At 42.6% G+C, this 24,613-nt stretch overlaps 1 protein-coding gene across 2 annotated transcripts; it reads left to right on the plus strand.

Moving 5' to 3' along the window:
* The first annotated feature begins 791 nt into the window (after positions 1-791).
* LOC128742504 (uncharacterized protein CG7065-like) lies at positions 792-23,987 on the plus strand. 2 transcript variants are annotated; one of them, XM_053838885.1, is made up of 6 exons: positions 807-904; positions 9,066-9,566; positions 9,931-10,192; positions 10,251-10,501; positions 10,560-10,993; positions 20,906-23,987. In XM_053838885.1, exons 2-6 carry the CDS (start codon positions 9,504-9,506, stop codon positions 23,859-23,861), a joined length of 3,966 nt encoding a protein of 1,321 aa, XP_053694860.1. In that variant the 5' UTR covers positions 807-904; positions 9,066-9,503; the 3' UTR covers positions 23,862-23,987. The 2 variants fall into 2 exon arrangements, with proteins under 2 accessions (XP_053694861.1, XP_053694860.1); XM_053838886.1 differs by lacking the exon at positions 9,066-9,566 and having other exon boundaries at positions 792-904.
* The last annotated feature ends 626 nt before the right edge of the window (positions 23,988-24,613 follow it).

The raw sequence follows: 24,613 nt of genomic DNA on the forward strand, positions 1-24,613 counted from the left end.
TCTCAAACGGCGACCACGAGAACGTATTAATTTTCGGTGCAGTATGGCAGGATTTTGTGTCGCTATCAGTTTCCTCATAATCGATACGAGTAATAAATAAAAATTTTTGTTGATATTTATATTTAAACATATAAAACTAATATTATGCTTTGCAGCTGTACCTGGATTAATCCAGATTATTTTCTAAAGCCAATGTATCCAGCTTTTTACGCGCTATAATGGTGGCCACTATAAATTGTGTTCGTAATATGCGAATAATCTTTTTGACAACTCTGCATACATCAAATCTGGCACTTTTCTCTTGCAACACTACCGTGCTCTTTCCTTCGTTTACGTCAAAGAAGGAGAGCAAAAATGTGCGAAATGTAAACAAAACTATTGCTCTCCTTCTTTTGCGTAAACGAAAGAAAGAGCAACACTGCCGTACATGAGAAGAGTGCCCAGTTTTGATGGATGCAGAGTTGACAAAAAGATTGTTCGAATATTACGAACACAATTTATAGCGTCCGCCATTATAGCGCGTAAAAAGCTGGATATGACAAAACAAAACAGCAACATAGCAGTTGTCACTCTTTCTCTTTCTCACTCACAGCATTCGCATTGTCGCACTTTTAGACTGCGGTGTCCAGTAAGGTGCAAAATGCGGGATATTTCAAGTAACATAAAAAGTATGTGTTCAGGTCCATGTTTTTTAGCTATAAAATTTGATGTGAGTGAAATACGACTGTATCTGGCATCCCTGATCATCAGATCACCTTAATTTCTTCCTGAGTTCTCCCCTGCACTAGCTGTCACTGTCATTCGCAAATCGCAATCGAAAAAGTTCGATTTTTTTTCGTACCGTGATTGAAAGTGCTATAGTTTTGCCACGCAGGAAAAATTGATAAATCGAGTTGAAAACGAGGTAAGGACCAGCTAAATTTACTAAGGACATCCCACGCTCTAGAAATAACGTTTTCGATATAAGTTGTGTTGGCGAAATACCGGAAAATGAAGGATTTTCATTTACCGAAAAATGACGAAAGCAACAATGGCGGCGGTTTTGGTTGCTTCGGTGTTAATGCTATAGTGCTACGCCCTCCCAACCCATGGGAGGCCGAGCGATACCCGGACTACCGGCGCGTAATGTTTTTGTTTTTTGTAGGTTTTTATTTAAAAAATTGCTGTAAAAAATAGATCATAGAACGGAACAATTCATGCCACTTTACCCATGGTCTGTTTTATCCGTTTCATCGATGTCTACATGTTGAAGTTTTTGTTTGGTTTAAAAAAACTTATTTCCGACTTGTCGAAAATAGTACGCACTATCTAATGCATCTTTTCTTCTATGAATTAGATTTAACTGATAATTTAAAATGCGCAAATTTCACTTGCATTATCAATAATATCAGCAAATTACCACGTCCTCTGTCACGTAAACTGCTGTACGAAGTAGCTTAAAATACACTCGCGCCGAGTTAACGCAAGTGTGAAGCATTGGAAAAGTGAAGCAAAAACAGGATATTAGTCTCCTGCGACAAAAACTTCCCACAAGATTTACAACCTACAACCAGGGATGGCACGATGACTTGAGCTCAATTCACATTCATTTGCCAGTACCGTCTCAGCCAAGTAAAATTTGACAATGTTTTATATGGGACATTTGTATAATGAGTTATCTACAATTTTGCTGTATCTTTTGTAGTTACGATGCCACGTTTACTTGGCTACTAATGAGCTACTAGCATTGTAGCACCGTAGATACAAAAGATACAGCCCAACTTTATTCAGAAAAGTTGTAGATAATAACTAGTTTTTCAATCGTCCCATATATAACTTTTTCAAACTCTGCTTGACTGAGACGATACTTTCAAATGAATGTGAATTGAGTCAAAGTAATTGTGCCATCCCTGTTTACAACCAATGCTTTTTACTATTTAAAATAAGATAATCTTTCTGTTCATTTATTTATAAACCTTCATATCCAGTTTTACCACGAAAGTTGCGAAATGTTAAATGTTCAGTCATTTGTCAATATTCCAAATTATTCAAAATCGTTTTTCTACATTTATCTTAGTTTTAAGTCTAGTTTCTAAGATTTCTAAGATGTTTCAAAACTGTTTAACAAATTTACGTTTGAAAATTGCCGGAAAAGAACTAGAATAATGATTTAGTTTCCAGGTAAGTATGTACGTATACGCGTTTTCGGTTTCTTGTCCCAATTTTTTGAATTTAATCAATTTTCTCCAATCAACAAGTACCTTCACAGACTCGATTTGTTGCCATACTTGCCAGACCTCTAAAATCTCAGTTCACAATTTGGAAGAATTACAAAAAAGTTGTCATTTTTCTTTTGACGTAGGACTACGTCTTACGGCAAAGTTTGAGATAGGGTGTGATTCCAAAAATAGAGCGCCACGAAAAACGAAAGACTGAGCGCTAATAGCTTAGCGGTTTCCAGATCGATTTTTAAATATTTTTACGCTAATCGATCGGAAATTTTCTACGCATCCACATCAATAATGAAACCTATTGATTTCAAAGTACGTACTATTGAAAAATTGAAAATAATGAAGTATTGTCCAACTGGAAGTCCTCGCTTCGTGATTGGTTGATGATTTTTTGCGACGATTTAAACCTATACCAATTTCATATCTGCTTGCGAAGTAAGCCAAAACAAGTGACAAAGTTTCCTCGTCTCAACAAGATTTAACGTCGCGATTAAACGTTGACTATTTTGATGTCCTTGCTTGGGAAGTACGCCAGAAAGAGTGACAAAGCCACCTCGTGCCAGCAAATTTTTTACGAACGTGATTGGACCAAATTCAATTTGATGTCTGTGTTAGGGGGGGGGGGGCACCCATTTGTCATAAAGTCATTTGGCATAACGCCAATTGGCATAATCATAAGGGGCTATTTGGCATAATTCCTCAAACATTATTTTATGACCTAATGGTCACTTTCCTAGGTGATTCAGGGCGAGCCGGCCGTAGGCAACGGCGAGTGTTCGCCGGTGACCCGCCGTCGGAAGCGCCGGCCACTGCGGGGGAGGGGGGGGGGGCAGCCCACATCTGTCTAGGTTTATTTGTTTTTCTAGGTTTACTGACCTCTAGTTCTTTCCTTCAGTTGGGTCCGAACGAGCGACAGCGAGTAAGGACGGATCACACTTTCTTTGTGAGGCGATCGAAGTCCATGGGCTTAATTAGGTGGATAACTGCGAAATATAGTTTACGAAAAAAGAAATTTTCTGCATAATAGTTTTCCGCCAAATAGTACATTTCGCGAAAATTTTCCTCGCAAAATGTATTTCCACCAAACAATACTTTTCGCGAAACACTGTAATCCGCGTTTTGGTCAATTGCGAATTGGTTTTCCACAAAATAGTACCCACGCAGCTACCATCACTAACGAGTGGTCCTCATTAACAAACAGCGGAAAACGATTTTGAATAATGGTTACCTGCACAGAAATATTCGGTTGTATGACATTTGCCCGAAACCCATCCCCCAGAATTTTTTTGCCAGAATGCAATTTGCCCGAAAACCATTCCCCAGAAAGTACCATTTCCCAGAAAAAAATTTCCCTGAATGTACCATTCCCCAGAAATATTTTTCCCAGAATGTACCATTCGCCAGAAAACCATTCCCCAGAATAGATTATTCTCCAAAAAATTTAATAAATGGAACCATTTTTCGCATTTTGGTGAAAACCATCTTGCGGAATATATCAATCTGCAGAAGAGATTTTTCCCCGAAAACGATTTTCCATTTTCCAGAATACACTATTTTCCTAAAAAACCTTTACGCGTAGTACAAAGCAAAGCCTTGGATAAACTTCATAAGACTTGACCGTTCTTTATCGACAGATTCCGCAGTCGGTAATTGGGGTACAGGATAATTACGAAGCAGTGTAAAGATCCTACTGTCTATATAGCAGCGTTACGCGTAGTACAACTCTCCCGAATAGACTCTTTCATCTCTTTGCCCCGCTTTCCAAATATTTTCTTTCCCGAAATTATATTTTTCCTATAAACTTTTCTCGAATAATATCATACATTAATAAGAATATATATTCAAGGTTAACATTGACCGTCATAAAAACAATTAAAAGTTGATCTTTTGCGTTTAAGGAGAATATGGGATAACGAAGGAAACAAAAAAGCATTTCTCAAGATCTGCTGCTTTTGGTATATGGTTTATTATGGTATTTATTTGCATTGGTTAGCGGGACATTGGATTTTACGTGGCCATACACAAAAGAAAATATATTACTTGCACTACAAATCCTTTTTTCTTTCCCTTTAATGCAAATAAGTTATGCTGATTACAAGGTGTGACTTATTTACCGTCTTAGTAGCAAGTGTTTCCTAGATGATTCAGGGCGAGACGGCCGTAGGCCGCGAGTGTTCGCCGGCGACCCGCCGTCGGAAGCGCCGGCCACTGCGGGGGGGCAGCCCCCCCGCAGAGATCACCTCAATTTAGGTGCAAGCATTTTCCTAGGTTTACTGACTAGTAGGGGCTATCCCTTAGTTGAGTCCGAACGAGCGATAGCGAGTAAGGGCAGCATATACTCAATAAGTAGGCCGAACATGCTGTCGCAGTTTCCGAACAGTAATAGTTAAACCCAAATTACTACAAGCTGATTTTAGGGAAACTGTTAATAGGAAATTATTCGAAAACTAGACAGCAAGAAACATTTTTGTTTCAAGTATTTATCATACACTTGATCCATGACACACATCACACGTCTTGTTTCCGCATGTTCACGGTAAAACTAAAGGAACTTGCGAAAACAATGTTCTCTTCTTCGGAAGTTTCCTTCTTACTCCATATCACGTATGGAACCTAAATCCCAAAACGGTCATTGGCTTTATAAACCATGTAGTACCAAATTGGGGCACAGGATTACAACTATCCCGCTCAACTCCATCAATGGGTATGAGCGGTACGTAAACTGTGTACAGCAGTCGGGGCCTGCCATAAAAGACGATCATTAAGACTGTCGCAGTGGCCTTTTAACCCAATGCCCTTCTGACATGCAAAAAAAAGAGTCAAGAACCAATAAAACGCTTCATTGTTTCAAATTTCTGGTAAGCTCATGCAAATACATGTACTTTGGGGCATGGTCCATTCTGGTGAAGTTTCCTGGGAGACAAAGTATAATTTTCTGGGAAATGGTCCATTCTGGGGAATGGTTTTCTGGGAAATGGTTTATTCTGGGGAATGGTTTTCTGGGAAATGGTTCATTCTGGGGAATGGTTTTCTGGGAACTGGTTCATTCTGGCAAAAAATTTCTGGCAAATAATTTTCTGGCAAGTGGTTTTCGGGCAAATGTCATACAATCAAATATTCATGATTAACGTTTATTCCAAATCAAGAACTTCTTTCCAAAAATATTATCAGTAAGACATAGACATAACGGTGAATAAATTTTGACATATTTAGAGTTTTTATTTTTTCTTACAAGTGATAATTTGGGATATCTGTTGTCAAGGTTTCGTTGAAAAATAAAAAAACAATTTTTTATTATGACTAAAAGTTTGCTGGCTGGACATATACTAAAAACTTGGCTTTGTATTTAGTGTATAGTGGATGGTTACTGTGTGCTAATATGAAGTGTAAATAACACTTTCAAATTCAGCAATGACTCGCTCGTAAAAAATCTCATTTATTGGGCTGTTCGTTAATTGGGTGTTCTCTAGTTGGGCCCTGCTCTAACTAAAATGCACTTGTATTTCAAAATTCTATCGTTTCAACGAATTCAGACTGTATAGGTATATGTAACGCACCGGTACGTTTTTAAGTGATACTCTTAGTACTTTTCGAAAAGTTATGCAAGATTTCTTTCTACGGCAAGAAGCAACAAACAATTTCTTGAGGTTGACGGCAGATAATCAATTGCCAGAAATTTTGAAAAGCACAAAAGTCAATGACATTCTAGCATACTATGGAACAGGAAATCGGTACGCAAAGATTAATTATCAATTACTAATTGTCACTGGCTTTTTCACTGGTGTTATAAGAATCGAGTTTAATGTCATAAAGTTTGTGAGTGTTTGTCGGCTTTTACCAACTACAAAAACATCTTTAGGAGGGCGACAAGTGTACCCGGCTACCCAAAAGCGAATTTTAACAATTGTCATAACAAATTTAAATTGATTTTGACGCAACAGGTTCATTTGGTTCGTAAATTTATCTAGCTTAGACATACAGGACTATTTGGCCATTTAAAGACAGTGCCAGAAAATCCGGAATTACGATGGAGTGTCAGCTATGAAGTAGAGAACTGGTTGGATTACAAGAATAACTGTCATGATGTGGGTGCCAAAACTCTAGAAATTCATTTAAAGAACTTCTTCATATAATGCGATGAATCAGGTTGAACATTCTGGAGTAGGTAGTAATTTTTGTTTTGAATGGTCATTGCGAAACTGGCTTCTACAGGATCACAGATTATAGCTTAGGATTCGAAATAATGCTTAGCACTAAAACCATCGATTATTCGTTCAGAATCAGTACTACTGTGACCATGTCCTTTCGAAATGTCAAAAAGGGTCAGTGAAACCAATTCTAATTTTGCCTTGTGTACCCAATTGACTATCAATGATTCCACAGGAGCAGATTCAATTGCCTGAAATCAACAAATTTTACGATGTCACAAAATTTCCGTAACGTATCTTCCAAATCGACTGAGTTATAACAATTTAAAACTGAAAAGGTACTCAGTAAATTGCTGCACACATAAAGGTTAAGCACCAAACAACAAAACCTGGCTAGATTATAAATTATGCCAAATGTCTTTATGCCATATAGCCCCGTGTTAGGGTCTTAGGGAAGTGTGCCAGAAAAATTACAAAAGTCCTTTGTCCCAACAGATCGCAAATTCTTTACGGAAACTTGGCAAGACAATTATCTAGGCGAATTTGATATCTGTGTTGGAAAAATGCGCTACAACTGTATAGTGTTCGGTTTTAATATGATTCTGTATGGAGACGCATGTTTGCCGTTTCATTGGGAGTGTAGTGAAAAGACGTGCTGTTGATAAAATGGGATTGAATAGGTAAAATCCGTTCAACGCGTGGAACCACTGGTAATAAAAACAATCTAAATTCTGCAAGGTAGCAGGAAAGCAATACAGTGGACCCCCGTTCGTTTGAACGATTCCTCATGCAAACTAACGGGGTTAGTTTTTAATTTGAACAACTGGTAACCCTAAATATGCTGGAACTTGTGTGAACTGGCTGCCCTGCTCTTTGTTATTGTTTTGGTGGTTTGATTCAGTTGGCAGTTGCAAGCAGAGGATATTCATTCTCTGATCGGATTTCTACCATAATCGTTGGGAAAACGCAATGTAAAACAGATTAAACACGCTAGATCAGCACAAACAAATCGTGTTTATGTGCATTGTCTGCATAAGCAAATGATGTCATATTGAGTATGACGTTTGAACCATTTTTAATTTGCACGTCGTGCAAACCAACGGGGTTCAAATTAAAAAGTGTTCAGATTAAAAACGGTCAAACGAACGGGGGTCCACGGTAGTTTGTGTTCTTGGTTTTGTTAAATTGTTTCCAAATTCACATAGAAATAACTCTGACATTGAACGTATACAATGTTACTACTTCGATAAATGTAACATGCAACGCATTTTTTTATTGATTAAAGAGATTTTAAATTCATTCATCTCCAACATACAAAACATGTAGCATGTGTACATGATGTATACAGGAAGAATCGAATGATTACATGCGTGGATACATGCTACTACCACTACAAAGAGACTTAGGTGGTCCTGCGTCACCTATGTGGTCGTGTCTTGTACACAAACCCCCTGATTTTTTCCTAATTATACAGGCTAGCTAGATGCTCGGCCACATACTACACAGGTACAACGCGAATTATTTTTCCATTTCCTTAGAGGGACGTGAATGATTGGTTAACCGACCCTCTAATTTCTTAACATATAAGAGAAAAATGTTTTTTTTTCCTTTACGAATATATTGTAGCAACACTACAAAGATAGTTCGAGCCTTTCCATGGATAGTTTAGCTATGGAAGGGTCGATATATAAGAAACCTTATGAACATGTCTGTAGTCTGAATTTGGATTATACGTATGTACTAACTTGTCAGTCTGAATTCGATCAAAACAAGAGTAAAGATAACAACGAACTCGCTAAAAATGTTTAGCCAATGTAGGTATCTCCGACCGTTGACGAATTTCATGACACGCTTACGAAATCATCTGTTGTGCCGGGAAACCCTCTACTCTGTGGCTGATTGTAGTCAATTTGTTTACACTAATTACCATATAATCTATCCAAAAGTGCGCAAGTCTTGATCTGAAGAAATGTTGAAAAAAATTCAGCGTCACCAAAAACGGTTTCCTCTTTGCTTTGCGGCAACGAGACAAATATTTTGCTTCAGCTTTCGCACAACTTTATTGTTCGCGAACACTCCGGAATGGCTGCTGCTAATCCCTTCCATACGCGTGCTCGTTTTTCTCGTCCGTTTCCGTCTGTGTTTTTGCCTCCAATTAACGTTTGTTTATTAGCGCCAATAACTATTAGAGCGGAGATTATTAATAGAAAATATTCTGAAAATTGCGTAATAACGACAGTTGTTGAAAGATATTTCAACAGCTCCATTGTACGACTAATTATAACAGTTAATTATAGGAAAATTCCTTTATTGACGAATAGTGAATGTCTAACTAGTAAATGTGCAAATAAGAGTATAACGAAAACTAAAAATTTACATTTACTTTATAAAGTAAGGTATAAATACTAAAAATTTAATCATCAAGTAGATTAAATTTTGGATATTTACTGTTTTTTAAAAGTTAAAATCGATTGATTGATGAAGTCCAGTTTGCTGTAAAAAATTATACTTGAATGAGTGTAACTTGTTTCACATCGTATTTAGGTTTGGCTGATAATTTGGTAAGTATAAAGCTGACGGTGGAAGTAATAGTAAATTAGTGAAAATTTTAAAATGTCATGAATTTACGATCTAATAATATTAGTCTTAAATATACATATATGCTAGATTATAACAGTTTACCTTCTTTTACTTCTATTCCCTACAGATTTTTGAAACTAAAATTTGAAAATTCGTCCGTTGATTGTTTGCTTGATAGCTTGATTGATTGAAGCATAAAACTCAAACCCTAACAGTCAAGCGGAGATTCGTTCTAAGCTCAGTGTCAGTGTGCTCTTATTGTGTCACAGTGTTACGGTTGTCAACCCCGGGGCTGGTGTTTTCGGTCGCATTCTGCGTCCGAAGAAGTGTTCGCAAGTGTTAAACCAGTCAATTCAGGTTCAGAACCCGACTGCTTTCCGGTTCTGATCCACAAACTCGCTATCAATAGTGAAACGATTACTTGTTGTTAACTAACGAAGAAGTGTGATTAAAGTGGCTGCCGGTGAAGGTGTTATGGTCTTCTAGCCTAGGTTGGTATTTGGGAATCACAGGCAACCAGAGCGCTAGGGGACAGATAAGGTGTGGGCCACTTTGAAGCCGGACCATGGACGACAGCAATTCGGTCGACGTAAACGTCGACGCCGGCGATAACAAGGCGAAGACGAAGGTAATTATCAATTCGTTAATATGTATATTTCGAAACGCATCGATCACGTTTCTTTTTTATTTATTTTATTGAAGTAAGTAAGGTCATGTTGCACGAGGTAAGTGCCGACTGGTGGCTGCCCTGGAGAACAAACGATGGCTTGCGGAGGTGTGAAATAATTAAATTATTTATGTGGTTAATCAGTGCTTGTGCAGATTAAGAAGAAGCATTCAGTGTAAGTCGTTTAACAACGATGTGTTTCAGTGATAAAGTTCGGTGAAATGGTGACGGAACAACTTCTTATCGCGTACCTTTTCAGCTGACAAAAAAAAATTTTGTAAAAAACTGATGATCATATTTTTATTTTTCTGTTCTCTTCCACTAGATCGAAATCGACATCGAGAGTCATGTCCTCGGGACTACCGTTAGATTATCGGACGGTACGGACGGTCGCGTCTTCAGTCGCAATGGGCGCAACAAGGAGAATCAGCTCATCTACTCGTGCCATCTCTGCGGAGTGGCCGTGTTGCCAGGTGAACGGGTCCTGCAGACCCATATCGCCGGACGGAAGCATCAAAGCCGGTTGAATATGCCCGTCATCGATGCGGACCAATTCCGCAGTTCATCTACACCGAAAACCACAAAAAGTAGGTCGAAACAAGCACTCTTCCTAAATATTATTTTGACTTATTCCTTTCACACAAGTCCAAATGCACATTGCACCCGGAGAACCGGTGCCACCCGGAATGGAGAACGAGGTGAAGCCCGTTGCTGAGCTGCAAGCCACCATCGATAAGTTCAAGCAAGGACCCATGGTTGGCTTGGAGTACATCATGGAGCTAACAACACCCGGTAAAAAAGAGCCCAGCTATCATTGCGTGCTCTGTGACAAGAAAGGTGACCCTAGAACGGTCGTAGTTCATATTACGAGTCACATTCATCGGATGAAATTCTTGGTATGATTCAAATTAAGTTGCTTTCTGCTTATTATTTAATTAACACGACTTTTCACAGGAGAAACATTACCCGACGGTCGTGAACGAGCTGGCTCCGTACCGCAGCCAACGGGGCAACAGCAAGGAGATCATCAACCGAGTCGTCCAAACCGTTTGCGAAGCGATCGAAGACCACCACGGACGGCTAACGCCGACCGTACACGAGTGCGGTGATTATGCGCGCAACAAGATGAAATACCTGCAGGAGGTCATCTTTGAGAAGCACTTCGACGAGCGCACCGGGCCCAAATTCGTCGAGGTAATCGACAAGAAAATGCTTCAGGATCAGCTGGCATCGGCCGGTGTTACGGTATCGGGGGCCGCAGAAGCGAAGCGCGATCCGTCGCCACCGGTGGTTCAGGCGCCTCAGAAAAAAGTACGACCCGCTCGTGCCGATCGGAAGAGTTTGGATTCGATTTCCAGTAGCGATTCGGTGCAGAGCATTTCCTCAGAGTGAGTATCTTTCTTATTTGATGGTTTAGTTTTACAGATCCGAGGGCCGGATCTCTATAGAAGCATGTCCTTATGAACCTGATACTACTGAGAACCAGAGCATAGGGTCCAAATCCCCTAAAAGGTGGATGGTTGTAATAGCTGTTATCCATGGCTTTTATGTAAAGACTTGAAGGAATAAACTCCTAGGCCAAGGTATCATGCGACCCGTGACGAAGGATGAATGTTGAGGGTTTTTGCCCTTGCCGCATCATGCGGGGCTCTGATGCGGCGGACTTTTTTTCTCCTGCAACTCGTGTGGCTTCTTATCGATCTCTTTAAAAATCAAAACTTCATGCAACTGCCACCTTACAATTCCGAAAAAAATTGTGGGGAATCGCATGTAATCATTCGAATGGAGGAGCAAGAGCTGGAGAATAGCTTCAACCTCGACAACGACTTGCTGTATGGGCGACTTTCAGTCTCGTCGCTGATCCAGAGTTTACCAAATAGGAAAGTGGAAAGCGGTATGGACAATCTTCCCGATTCGACGACGAGCTTTCCAGTCTGGACATGACGATATCCCATCTTATGCCCTGAAAACTGTTCGACTGCCCACACTAGGCCTCTTTCTCTCGGTGGAACCTCTAACGAAATACAGTTTATAGTGTTGCCCAAATGCAGGAACGTCTAATGGACTTGGATTCGAACAACGGGACAGTGTACGACGAGGACTGAAATAAGGAGCTTAAAGCAGTTCACCTCTCAACATCATATGTTACGCTTTCTGTTCGTAATATTTTCAAAAAAATTATGTAAAACCATCGGAGCTGTGTAAAACAACATTGCGAATCGAGAAAGAAGTCAACCATCTCTACTCACACTCGAAAGAGTATGAGAAACACAGCATTCAACGTTTACGTCGTTCACGCAGGCGTAAAAGAAACAGCCGCCGGTGATGTGCGCAGACATTCTGCTACCCACACACTCGCGCGCGCACATCCTCACATTGTCTTCCTGCATAGCTTATTCCCGAATCGAAAAACTCGTGGAGAATCAGCTGCCCGTGTGGCCGGTGGCGCAAAAAAGCAAAGCCTGGGTGCTAATTCCGTTATCGAAATTTGACCTGTTTTTTATACGACAGACTTCGCAACCAGCTGTTAAAATACAGGAAAGTGCGGGGTCAGTGCTACGATCATATTGACTCAAACAGCCTCTCCCAGCCGAGATTCGAGCACGCGGCGACTGGCTTATTAGACCAACGTCTTACTTCGAGGCCGACTGGGAGGCTAATGGCGGCGCACTGGATTACAATTTTTGCATTACTTTTTTTTCTTCATCAGCCTCGATTCTACTCACGGGCGGGAGTGCGAGCCGTCGCGAGTAATCGGTATCAGTAGATCGGGCTGCAACGACGAGCGACGACTGTAACTAAACACACACTCACAAAAACTCGTTGCAGTGCATGAAGAAATAAGAGCAGGAGTTTTAAAGAGATGCTTATTCCGGCGTGTTCGTTAGAATGAGTACGCGTTTGTGAGAAAATTAGACCACACGTGTGGGTTTCGCAACACTGGTGCAAAATACCAAAAAGCGCCTTAACGTCAGAACCTACAAGAAATAACGAGAGCCTAAAAGGATTCCTGCACATCAAATTCTCTCGCAGAGAAGGTTACGAATCACCTCCTGAAAAGATCCGATCGTCGCGTTTTGATGGACAACGAAATGTACGTCAAATTGGACACCAGTACAGTTCCGGGTCAGAACCGAAAAAATTGTTCAAACCCCACCAAACTTCTTAGAACTGTAGCCCATTGAGAGAGATTGAACTATATTGAAAGGGCCCCTCAAGAAGGATGTTGAAAGTGTAAAGAAAATGTAGTTTGCATCAGTGCAAAAAGTTACAGTGAACGTTGTGCAAAACCTCATGAAGGGCATCGTAAGGGCCACACCGAAACCTGACACTAAAGATCAGTCTTTCCCACCGATAATTTTTTTTAGAAATTCAGGGTACAATGTACCGGCATATATTTTTGTCGGTTTAAGAGTAGCACCTGATACAGGCGAACTGGAACGGCTATAGCAGATAATGCACGAGTACGGATTCTCGGATAAATTGACGCAGCAAAGAAGGTGTGGTGTGTTACGTTGGCGTAAAGCGACCAGTGTACTTTAAAAATCGGCTGCGAATCACTCATTCGAAGCTCCGCTGCCGGAAGAGGACGAACTGGACGTAGCCCCTGTCGAGGATGCGGATCATTGATATTATAGTAGTCGATGGGTTTGTTAGTTGACCCACGACGACGCCAATAAAACAACAACGACGTTAACAACACAAGACATAACAATGATGCACACAGCACAAATACGACGCAAACAACACGACACATGACTACGACGTTCACAAAGGTATCGCAGGTTAGTTTGGAAAATTGCAACATTGAACCTCGAACAGCGAAGCAGTCAACAAGTAGTTTTTTCAGCAAGCTTGCAAGAAGACTGAAGAAGGACTTATAATCTTACTAGGTAGGAGCAGATTCCACATCTTGGAATACCATCAAAACAGCCATAAGCAGTGTAGCGAAGAGCTCCATTGGGCATGTGACACGAAATCAGTGGAACGATTGGTTTGACGATGGATGAGAAGAATTGAGGGTGATGGATGAGGAAAATGCTGTGCTGGCGGTTAAAATGCGCACACGTCAGAACCTGAAAAGATAAACAGAAGAAGTTGCAGTGAAATCAAAGGTTTTGGGAGAAAAATCGCTACCTGGAAAAGAAGGAATTTGCAGAGTTGAAGCGACTGCATTGTTCTCAGGAAACGCGAACTATGCAGAGTTCTACCAGAAACTAAATGGATTCCGTAAAGGCTTTGTGTCGCGAGCCAAAATGTATCGGGTTAAATATGGCAGTATTTTGACGTACGATCGTTAGGTGATAGGTGAAGTTAAGGAGGCTATCGTGTAGTTAAAGAACAATAAATCAGCCGGGAAAGATAGCATCGGAGCAGAGCTTATTAAAATGGGACCAGAAAAGTTGTCCGTTTGTATTGTAACGATGTTACAAAATAAATAGAGTAACAACCCCTATACACCAATCCCACACGCAACCTTTACCAAAAGCCTTTTCGTGATACATGTCATCCCCGGAAAAAGGTTGAAAAAGGTTAAGGTACCGCGACAGTAAACTAGCTCTACCAATGCCTACCGGATGTAACTAGCCGAAGCTGAATCGTCAGCCCCGTCTTAAAGTCCTGTACTTGGCAGGCACACAAGTCTGGGAAATGAGCGACAACTACCTAAGAAATAACACACAAGTTAGAAGTTTGAAGACGCAAAGTGATACTTAAAAAGATAAAAATTGAAGCAAACTAATGTTTAGTAAACTTACGATAAGTAGAAGTAAAGTGAAAAAAATTCTTTAAAAAACACGTTTAGAAGAAATAGGTGTTAAAACGAGGTTATGAATGTGTAGTGATCCGGAACGATATACTAACTGCACCCTTCTTCAATCGGAGGTCACCCCTAAGGCTTCAGTGCGCACGACCGTAGTCTGTCGACCTTGAGTGCGCGATCCGATTTTCCAAGAATTAAACCGTGCGGTATACAACTTATTAACTTATTCGCGCGGAAATTCTCCAGTGTATTTACTGACGAAAGGTTGACAAGAGAAGGAATTTCCGCAGCCGTCCAGTGGGTCCCCGTACTTAGCAATTGTTTAACTCACATTTCTATCGACGACGCAATGGTCATATCAACCGCCGCGAAGCTAAAATCCTCTCGTTCTGGACCGGATGGTATTCCATCTCTTCTGCTGAAACAGTGTATCAACACCTTGGCTGCTCCGATGAGCCACCTGTTCAGTTTATCAATCAGTACAGGTGTCTTCCCAACAATATGAAAATCGGCTTACATGTTTCCTGTCCATAAAAAGGGGAATAGGAGAAATGTGAATAACTATCGCGGCATTTCTGCACTAAACTCAATATCAAAACTGTTGGAGCTTGTCGTGCATGCACCTGTGTTCGCATTCTTTAAGCAATATGTCGTAGACGATCAACACGGCTTTATGCCCAAGCGGTCCACAACTAATCTTCTAACTCTTACGTCCGGCGTGATAGAAAGTTTTGACGACCGGTCTCAGGCGGACGTTATTTACACGGACCTTTCCGCTGCTTTCGACAAATTGAACCATCGAATCGCCATCGCCAAACTGGACAAACTCGGAATCGAAGGCTCGTTGCTACGATGGTTTAATTCTTACCTCTCCGATCGCCACCTAGAAGTTAGCATCGACGGGTTTACCTCCAGACCTTGCACTGCTAACTCTGGAATGCCACAAGGTATCCATCTCGGACCTTTGGCTTTCCTCGTCTACTTCAACGATGTCAACTTCCTGTTTAAATGCCGGCGACTATCTTTTGCCGACGATCTGAAGCTGTATGCTAAAGTCGATAGTCCGTTCGACGCCGCGCTCCTGCAAGAGCAGCTATTGACTTTTGCGAAATGGTGCACAGATAATCGCATGCTGTTAAATTCCGACATATGTGAAATAATTACATTTCCAAGAAAATTGAACCCTCTCGTGACTACATGTTATCAGACGTGGCTTTACGCCGCGAAAACTGTGTCAAGGACTTGGGAATACTGCTTGACTAAGCTTGACTTCAAATAGCACATCGCATTTATTGTCGACAAGTCCTGCAGGAATCTCGGATTTATCATGCGAATCGCCAAAAACTTCAACGACATCTACTGTCTCAAAGCTCTACTGCGCTCTTGTCCGGTTCAACCTTGAGTACCGCGCTCCTGTGTGGAGTCCTTACTACCAAAATGGAGTTGACCGAATCGAGTCAGTGCAGCGCCGGTTCATATGTTTCGCACTTCGGAGATTGCCCTGGGACGACCCCTTTCAGTTACCCTGCTATGAACAACGCTGCAGACTCATCGATCTTGACCTGTTGAACACTCGTCGTGACGTGATCAGAGCAATGGTTGTCGCCGACATGCTGACCTCGAAAGCGGATAGTCCATGTCTACTCGCGAACCTCAACATATACGCCCAAAGTCGTGTTCTACGTAATGGTCCATTTCTGCGTGTACCGCATCGGCGAACTACTACAGCACCTTTAGCACAATCGCCGGTCTTCAATGCCATTTCAATCGTTTTATGCATAGCTTCGACTCACGAGACAGCGAGGTACTGAAAACTCGTTTCCTGGCACTAGCATGTAGATTCTAGGCTAGCCTTAAGTGTATCAGTAGGGCCAGAAGGCCTGTTGATATTTTTATAGAAATAAACAAACTGGTGATACCCACTACGCACGCCGTTGCTACTACCCGTGGCCCTGTACACCACCGATAGTTGGAACCCATCACCCAGAAACAAACCGTTCCAATTGCCATACAACCCCGTCAGCGATCGTCACCGTCCGTGGCCCTATACACCACTGATGATGTGATATCTGTCGGTTGTTGGAATTCGGAATTGAAACTTCCGACCAACTCACCACGTTGCTTCAATCACCGTAGCCAACACGATTTTTCCGCAGGCGCCTTAAGGAACCGCTGAAATTGGCAAAACCGCCGGCTTCTAGCGTAAATCGAAAGAGCAAGCCGCGAAGAGAAGCACCATGCCGTATAACCCAAAGCTAACCACTAGATTAAGCCAAACGTGTAAACTATGAAGATCTGTTAAACTTCTGAACGGTGTAGGACACCTAAGGGATACTACAATAGCTGCCGATGGTTCTTGTCCCCCTGTTGAGTCGGCCGAATGGATTCAACCGACGTTAAGTTCGTCGGCATTTTCGTCCGTAAGTTTTAGTTGAGCGTTTGATGGACCTACCCAGAGGTATTCTAGCCGGACCAGGATTGATTCCTACACACCCTTCTTCACGGCAATACACTTACCTGGCGTTTAAGTGAAGGTTGTGATTGCTCTCGGCACTAGAACCCATTCCACCCCGTTACAGTATGCACCAATCAAGTGTTAGAATAGCGGTTCCCAAATGGGGGCTCGCCAAAAGTTTTAGGGGGTTCGCGAAAAATTTGGAAGTAATGGCAGACAATTGATGTGTGAGATGAGAGATGTCAAAACAGTGCAAGTAAGATAAGAATTAGTTTGGAGTCATTGTTGCATTCACCGGCAGAATTTCAGATAAAATATCAAGGATGATCGATGAACGGAAACATGCAAAAGTCAGCATTGAGAGGGCGCCACCCAGAGTGGGATAAGATAGCAGCCCGTCAACGATGTGGAATTATCGGTATTATCGGTACAAATGTGCATCAGCTGATCAGAGTGTACGCAGGGCATCTTGCTGATACAGCGGCATGTTGGTTTGGACCACTTTCAAAATACTCTGCAAGGTCTTAATTGGCCCCAGAGGAAAATCTCTGGTGGCAGCTAGTTACATTCCGTGCTGGTCGATCATGTTGAAGAAAATCAAAGGATTCCAGGACTTCCAGGGCATGTATTGATTTCAAAAAGTAAATCTTCAAAGCACCTGGAGCACATTCATATATGTAACAATGGATAGTAAGTCGAATTGTGGATTACTCTGAAACCCCTTGACAATGCAGTAAATTAAAATTAAAACAGCAGAAAAGACTTCTACTAAGACGCTCCAAAAACTTCAGTCAATGCAGCAATGATAAAACTGAGGTACTTGGCCGACGACAAACTGTCTCAACTGCGATCTGATATAAAGAACAAGCTGCTCCGTTAGCTCTAAGGCAGCATGTCTCATAGTTAACGTTGCTAAATTGACACTGATAATCCCTCCAATTTCGCTGTAGTTGTACAACCAGTTGAGCAGAAGAAAATTTATTAAGATGGATCCGTGATGCCTTTGTGGGTGTTCGAAATGTTTGACGCTCAAATCAGTGCCTCCATCGTTGATGTCAGCAGCGCCAAATACAAACAGGAATTCGGGAGCATAGATGGAAGTAGATCGGACATACCTTGAAAAGATTCATAAAGGATTTAAGCAGATGGAAGCAGTTGCTTACATTTTAAGTAGAATGAAGTACGGTCTTTCGTGTGAGGAAGCACAGAGTATCTCGGGGGCACTCTAGAGCCCCTCCGAGATGCGGCAAAGGTTGAGACAAGGTGACGGCTTATCTTGTGTGCTTTTCAACATCACTCTTGATGGTGTGATCCGAAGAGCGGACATCGAAACGAGTGGGACGATTTTCAGCAAAGGTAGCCCACTCATTGGCTTCGCAGATGACTTTGATGTCATATCCAGGAACTTTGCGACGGCGGAGGCAATCTACGCCAGACTGTGAGCGGAGTTTAAAAGGATTGGGCTAAAATTAAATGCGTCGAATGATGAAGGACGACAGTGCGAAGAAAAAAGTTTTCTACAACAACCCCACTGGTACCAGCAACAGAGGGATCCAACATGCAAGATAGCTGACCAAATCGAAAGCAACTTGCGACGGCGAGATTAGGCGACCTCTGGATGGTCACCAGAGCCAGAGTGAGACTCATAGATAATTGGTGACGAGTGACTCAAAACCGAGTCGAATGAAGACGACTGCTTGAAATATCACGAGCCACCTCGGCTCTATGCAGACGATGATGACGACGACATTTGTTTACGGTTTTTAAAGAAGGATTTCCTGATAACCTTTTTTGGTCAATGTTTTTAAACAAAATGTTACACATAAAGTCATATGAATTAATTTTTTTTGTAGGGGGTACATTTTTTTCTGAAATATCAGGGGGTTTGCGGATAAAAAAAGATTGGGAACCACTGTGTTAGAATATAGGATACGAAACAGCTCTCGGAGGAGTGGAAAGATGGGGCTATCGAGCGACCACCATTCTCAATGCCGCCTACAAAATGCTGTCCCAAATCATTTTCCGCCAACTGTCACCAATTGCGAACAGATGTGTGGAAACTTATCAAGCCGGCATTGTCGAAGGACGGTCTACAATGGATCGAATATTTACACAACGGCAGATTCTCCAGAGTTCCCACGCACTATTTGTTCGTTGACTTCAAAGCCGCATATGATACCATCGACCGGACACACCTTCGGATAATCATGGACGAGAACAGTTTTTTCTCAGGAAGCTCATCAAACTGATTCAATCTACGATGGATGATACACAGTGCTGTGTTCGGATTTCGTTTGGATTGTCAAGTTTATTCGAATCACACAGAGGGTTTCGTCAAGGTGATGGCGCAGGATGAACCATGATCTCGCACAGTTCAATGGCGAACCCGGCATCCAAGAGGTGACTAAAGCTGGACGGGTACGATGGGCATGACATGTTGCAAGAAAGTCGGATTTGGCTCAATTCCGGTATGAAAAAGACGACTAGGGGCGCAGCGAGCAAGATGGCCAGACCACGTGGAACGAGATTTGACGGGGAGCACTCGGTGTCCGTGGAATTGGAGAGCGGTAGCTAGCCCCAACCCGAGTAAATTAGAGAAACTTTTGTTCAACAGGCTTTGTCTTAGGACGGCAAGTCACCTAAGTAAGTAAGTAATGACTTAAAGACGGTTACATCCAAGGCTTTGCTGTGTAACAACCCCGGCTTGAAAAGGCATCGCAAATCGACTGTGACTGCGTGAACGCGTACGCTTTTTGCGTCCAACTTGCGCTCCTAAAACGATCATGCGACTGCTTTCCTTCTAGTAGTTATACTGCCTCTTATCGACTGCCTATGTCTAGTAGGCATCGCAGCTTAAGAGAAGCCAAAAGTCGTTCTCCAGGCCAAGCGTTTATACCCTGGTAACCAATAAGCATTAGTATAAGCAATAAATCAATCGTTTATTAGCATCCCTGGCGCTTCATACTGCAGGTAGTTGTTTATCAGCCTTTTGACTGCATAACTGTTGTAAATTGGCATCCACAATTCTATTTAAATTCTTGTCGGTAACTAGCTGCAAATAAGCATTGTCAGCACTATAAGAGGGCTAGCATTGAAGTGCCGCATATTTTTCTAAAATAGCATTTAAGTAGCATTTAAGGCAACTTAAATGCTCATTAGCTTGCATTTAAATTGCATTGGAAATGCTTATTGGTTACCTGGGTATTGAAGACTGCAAAATGATCGGTAGCAAAAGGTGGCGTGCGTATGCGTATTTAATGTTCATTTCTCTTTTTTTCCAAATTGTATCCACAGTAAAAGCTCGTAGCAGAAGTCGTAATCGGCCAGACGCAAGCAAAATATTCGCTCGTGTGAGGTGAAGTCTGACGGACTTCTTTCACGCACATGTAGTAGTTGGTTTTTCGTGATATTGAACCTTTCGGTAGCGCGATTGCTTCCTGTAGTAGCGGTTGCTGCTGGTCAATTGACTGTTTTGCAGTCATTCGCCCGCCCGCCCATACGGTGAAGACAATTTAATCGAAACGAAAATGTAAAAAAAATCAGAACGCATTCGTTTTGTTGTACAATCGGAAGTATGACTGAACGAAGTGTGGCGGTACTGTGCATAGGACTCGAACTCCAGCACAGAACAGACGCTATGAAATTGAATGAACGGTGGGGCTGACCTGAGGCAGATTTTCAGACTATTTAAGACCTTCCGCTGATTGGGCGAATTGGACTGCTTTATACGCATGAAAAAAAAACACAAAATGGGCATTTTTTTTGAGGGAAAAATGAGCACTTAGCAATTTTGTCAAAAACAACATATGCATTACTTTTGGTAACACTGCTAGGCAACGTGGGAAAAGTATCGAAAGATCGGTAAAAGCCCTGATAGCAACTGGTGTTCCCCAAGGAAGTCATATAGGTCCACTGTTTTTACGTAAACAATAATATTTCTTTAACCAGAAGAAGTACATACCTATACACGTGAAACGACGCTGTATTTTATCGGTGCTTCGAAGAATATTTAGGATCTACGATTGTAAAACACAATTTCTAAAAATCAGTTTTCTACAAATCGGTTTTACTTTTTACTTCCAGAGAATCTCCGAGGCCTGCCGTACAGCCCGCTTCAACCACCACCGGCCGGTATGGAGACTCAGCTCTGCCGCATCGAGCCCGTCCTCCGGTTCAGCCAATGGCTGCGCGGGAATTCAATCGCGCTCGAAGAAGTCCGCTACCATTTCGTCGCGCTTCCCCACCGTTCCGCCGCAGTCCGGTTCGAGGCCGCTACGATCGCCGTAGTCGCAGCCCACCGCCCCGACGTCGATCCCGCAGTCCTCCGCCACGGCGTCGTTCGCGTAGCCCAGTTAGGCACCGCAGCCCGGTGCGGTCCACCCGTTCACCGCTGCGGCTCAACAATGATCGCCGTTCGGAATCGCCGGAATCGAAGATCCGTAAAAAATTCCCCACGCCGAAGCAGCTTTCGCTGCAAGCTTCGGAAATCGCCCACGAGCGGTACAAGTGGGAAAAGTATCGCTGTTCGCTGGAGATTGCCATTACGTTGATCGACAAATCTTTTAAGGAACATGAGAAAAATCCCGAAAAACACCCGCTCTATCCGGAGGAATGGAAAATGTTCTGGAATCGACGGTACAAGGAGCTGCAGACGGAAAAGAAAGATCCGTCGAAGCATGATTTCAAACCGGAATGGATCATATTTTGGACCAAACGAATGAAGGAGCTGCGGGATGAGGAGATTGAACTGAAAAAAGCCGAAATTAGAAAGAAGCTCGATCTGCCGGATGAGGCAGCTGAGAAAACTGCCGAACTGAAGGATAAGTACGCGTTGAAGGTCAACAAGAAAAAACGTCCCCTGGCGGTTGAACCCATTGAATCGAGCGATGACGATAGAGGCAGCGTGAAATCGAGGGAATCGTTGAAAGCACGAAGTGGTCAGACGAAAAAATCATCTAAGAGTCCATTAAGTGACGACGACTTCGAAGAACGATCTCGTCACAGCAGTAGCAGAGCCTACAGTCGAGAGCGAGAACGGGACCGTGACCGTGAGCGAGAACGTGAACGTGAACGAGATCGCGAACGAGAACGAGATCGCGAACGAGAACGTGAACGCGAGCGCGATCGACAGCGTGATTGGGAAAAGGAACGAAGCCATCATCGATCGTTACCGATGCACATTGAAACCGATCAGGATTACGATGAATGGGCCAAGAATTACTATGGTCCAAACAAAAAAATGTTTGTTCGGAAAGAGTTCGATCACGACAACAGTGGGCCGCTCAATTTTGTCGCTGTTTGCCGTCTGTTGACCGCTTTGGAGGAATATCTTGGGCCTAGTTTGGGGCCAAAAATTTTGGATTTGCTTGCCAAGGCGCTCGCATTGGAAAAGGTTAAGGCCAATTCTGCGGATGAGCTTTTGCTGAACGAAGATAATTGCATGTTTCTGGAGACGGTGAAGGAGAAACTGAAGGGTCATTTAATGGGAGATTTGGTGGAGAGAACGAAAGTCACAGCGGTGAAAAAAGCCATCAAAAACATTGCTAGTTTGATTCATGAAGCTTCTAAAAAGGAGAGGCCGGCACCGATTCCGGAACGGTCAGTCTCTCCGCCTGTGTCGTCAGCTGCCCCAGTAACCACGGCTGGCGGTGTAGATAAGGCTGCTATTGCTCAAAAACTGGCTGCCGCTTTAGTTGCCCAGGGAAAAACTGACTTCACTGGTGAGGAACTGGAACAACTCATCAATGTGTACGTCGCAATGGCGGAGGCTTCAAAGGAAAAAGAAAAACCAGTCACAACCAGCAGCTTTTTAACGGAAATTGGGCCGACTAAATCTGCTGCTGAGAGAAAACCGGAAAGCACTTCTCAGCGGGAAGAGTCCACGTACTTGTCGAAAGACACGACCGAGAGCTCCGAAGGAAACGCACTCGAAGGTCTGACCGATTCCGATCTACAAACATTGCTGCAAAACTTCAAAGATCTTTCCAATGAAGAACAATTACATTTGATTTCGCACCTTAAAAAGCTCGAACGTACTGATCCGGTGAGGGTCGAAAAACTGCGAAGATATGTCAACCTGGATGATAAGCCCTCGACAAGCAGCCGCCAACTGCGGGATCAATATTTGGACGACGACGACGACCGCCAGTTCGACGACGACGAACCAAACTACGACGATGGACAAAATTTCGACGATGACGTGTTAGGTTTTAGCGATTCCAAATCGCTCAAGGCAGGATCTCAAACTAAACCGAGCAGTTCTGGTGGTTTCGGAGAAAGCAGTTCCGATCCGTACAGCCAGAAGAAGTTCATCGATTCGGACGAAGAGGATGATTACTCCTACGATGATGTGGTCCGAGCTGCTTCGAAGAATGTGAATGTTTCAGCACCTAAAACCAGTTCTAGCAATCTTGATGCACCGACTCGTCGGACCGATCTGGCTGTGGAACATTTCGACGCATCATCAAACTTCTCTCGAACCAGCAACGAACGCAGTTCTCAGCTAGATACTCAACACATTATCGCTAACCTGATGGGATCTCTGCCCAAGCCTGGTTCGGTTCAGAGTTCCTCCAATTACTCGAATCCGATTTCCACAATCGGCCAAAGTATGGATTCGCGACAGAATCTCAACTTCTACGACAACAATTCACAGCACTCCAACTCCAGCTTCGGTAATTCGTTCTCCAATCCCGCTCAAGTGGCACCGAACGGAAGCAACTCATTTTCCGCACAAAACAAAAACCAATACGGATCGATGGCGCAAACGGCGAATGCAAATCCCGCAAACAACATGCTCTACTATTACCAGCAGCAAATGCGAGCGCAAGAAATGCAGCGAATGCACCCTCACCAGCAGCAGCAGCAGCAACAACAGCAACAGGCAATGCATGCCCAGCAGCAGGCACAGATGGGTTTTAGCGGTCAGTTTGGTGGTCAGTCCCAGCAGCAAGGTGGCTATATGTGGCCACAGAATACCGGTTCGAACCAAGGGGGACCGGGCGGGTCCTATCATTACGATAATAGTAGTTATTACTAAAAGTAGAAGTGTAAGTTTTTAAATTGAACAAGAAAAACTTACCGGTTACAATTTTTAAGTGAACAAGAGCACGCGTCTTGCAAAAAAGAAGATTCCACAACACAAAACTATATCTGTATGAATATAACTTTGAACTGTAAAAGTGTCTTTCAGTGTCCGAAAATTATGTCAATGAAACAGTAGGAACGAACGAACGAAATTCTAACTTCCAGAAAGCTAATAATCGTTAGTCGAATCGTTATTTCCTAAGTATCCCACATGATAGGTTATTAAATCGTATGGTTTTTTCGCTGTGATAATGACTGAAGTGCATGTGTTTGTATGAATTTTACAGGTAGTATTTTTTATAAACAAGCGGAGAGGACACCCATGGGCAAACTGTTACCACCGTTTTGAATTTATGGCGGAACTTCAAAACGTGAACCTACCAAAATTATTTTTGAATCAATTTGATAGAACGTTCAAAGCAGTAGCAAGACGTTAGAAGATTCGATTTACGCAAAAAGTGTCGTGAGAAAAAAACAACTCTTCATTAGCTCTTAAAAGGGCTGGTGGGGTCGACTTTGCTCGCTCAACTAACTCGCCTTCCCTCGAAAACCCGCGGCTAACACACGCTGACAGAAGAACAACGTCACGTGCAGTACCTTGCAAGTCGTAAGGGCCGGCATAGTGTCGTCGTCCTGCCTGTAAAAACCAGTTAGATTTAAACTTCTCGTTCGGTGGTAATCTGCAATAGATGTAGGAAGCGGCAC

This window comes from Sabethes cyaneus, chromosome 3 (genome assembly GCF_943734655.1).
Source record: "Sabethes cyaneus chromosome 3, idSabCyanKW18_F2, whole genome shotgun sequence".
In the NCBI taxonomy this organism is placed as follows: Eukaryota; Metazoa; Arthropoda; class Insecta; order Diptera; family Culicidae; genus Sabethes; species Sabethes cyaneus.

Coding starts and splice junctions, on each gene's coding strand:
- LOC128742504 (XM_053838885.1), top strand. CDS start 9,504: ATGGACGACAGCAATTCGGTCGACGTAAACGTCGACGCCGGCGATAAC. Junction 9,567..9,930: donor ATAACAAGGCGAAGACGAAG/GTAATTATCAAT, acceptor CTCTTCCACTAG/ATCGAAATCGACATCGAGAG. Junction 10,994..20,905: donor GTGCAGAGCATTTCCTCAGA/GTGAGTATCTTT, acceptor TTTTACTTCCAG/AGAATCTCCGAGGCCTGCCG.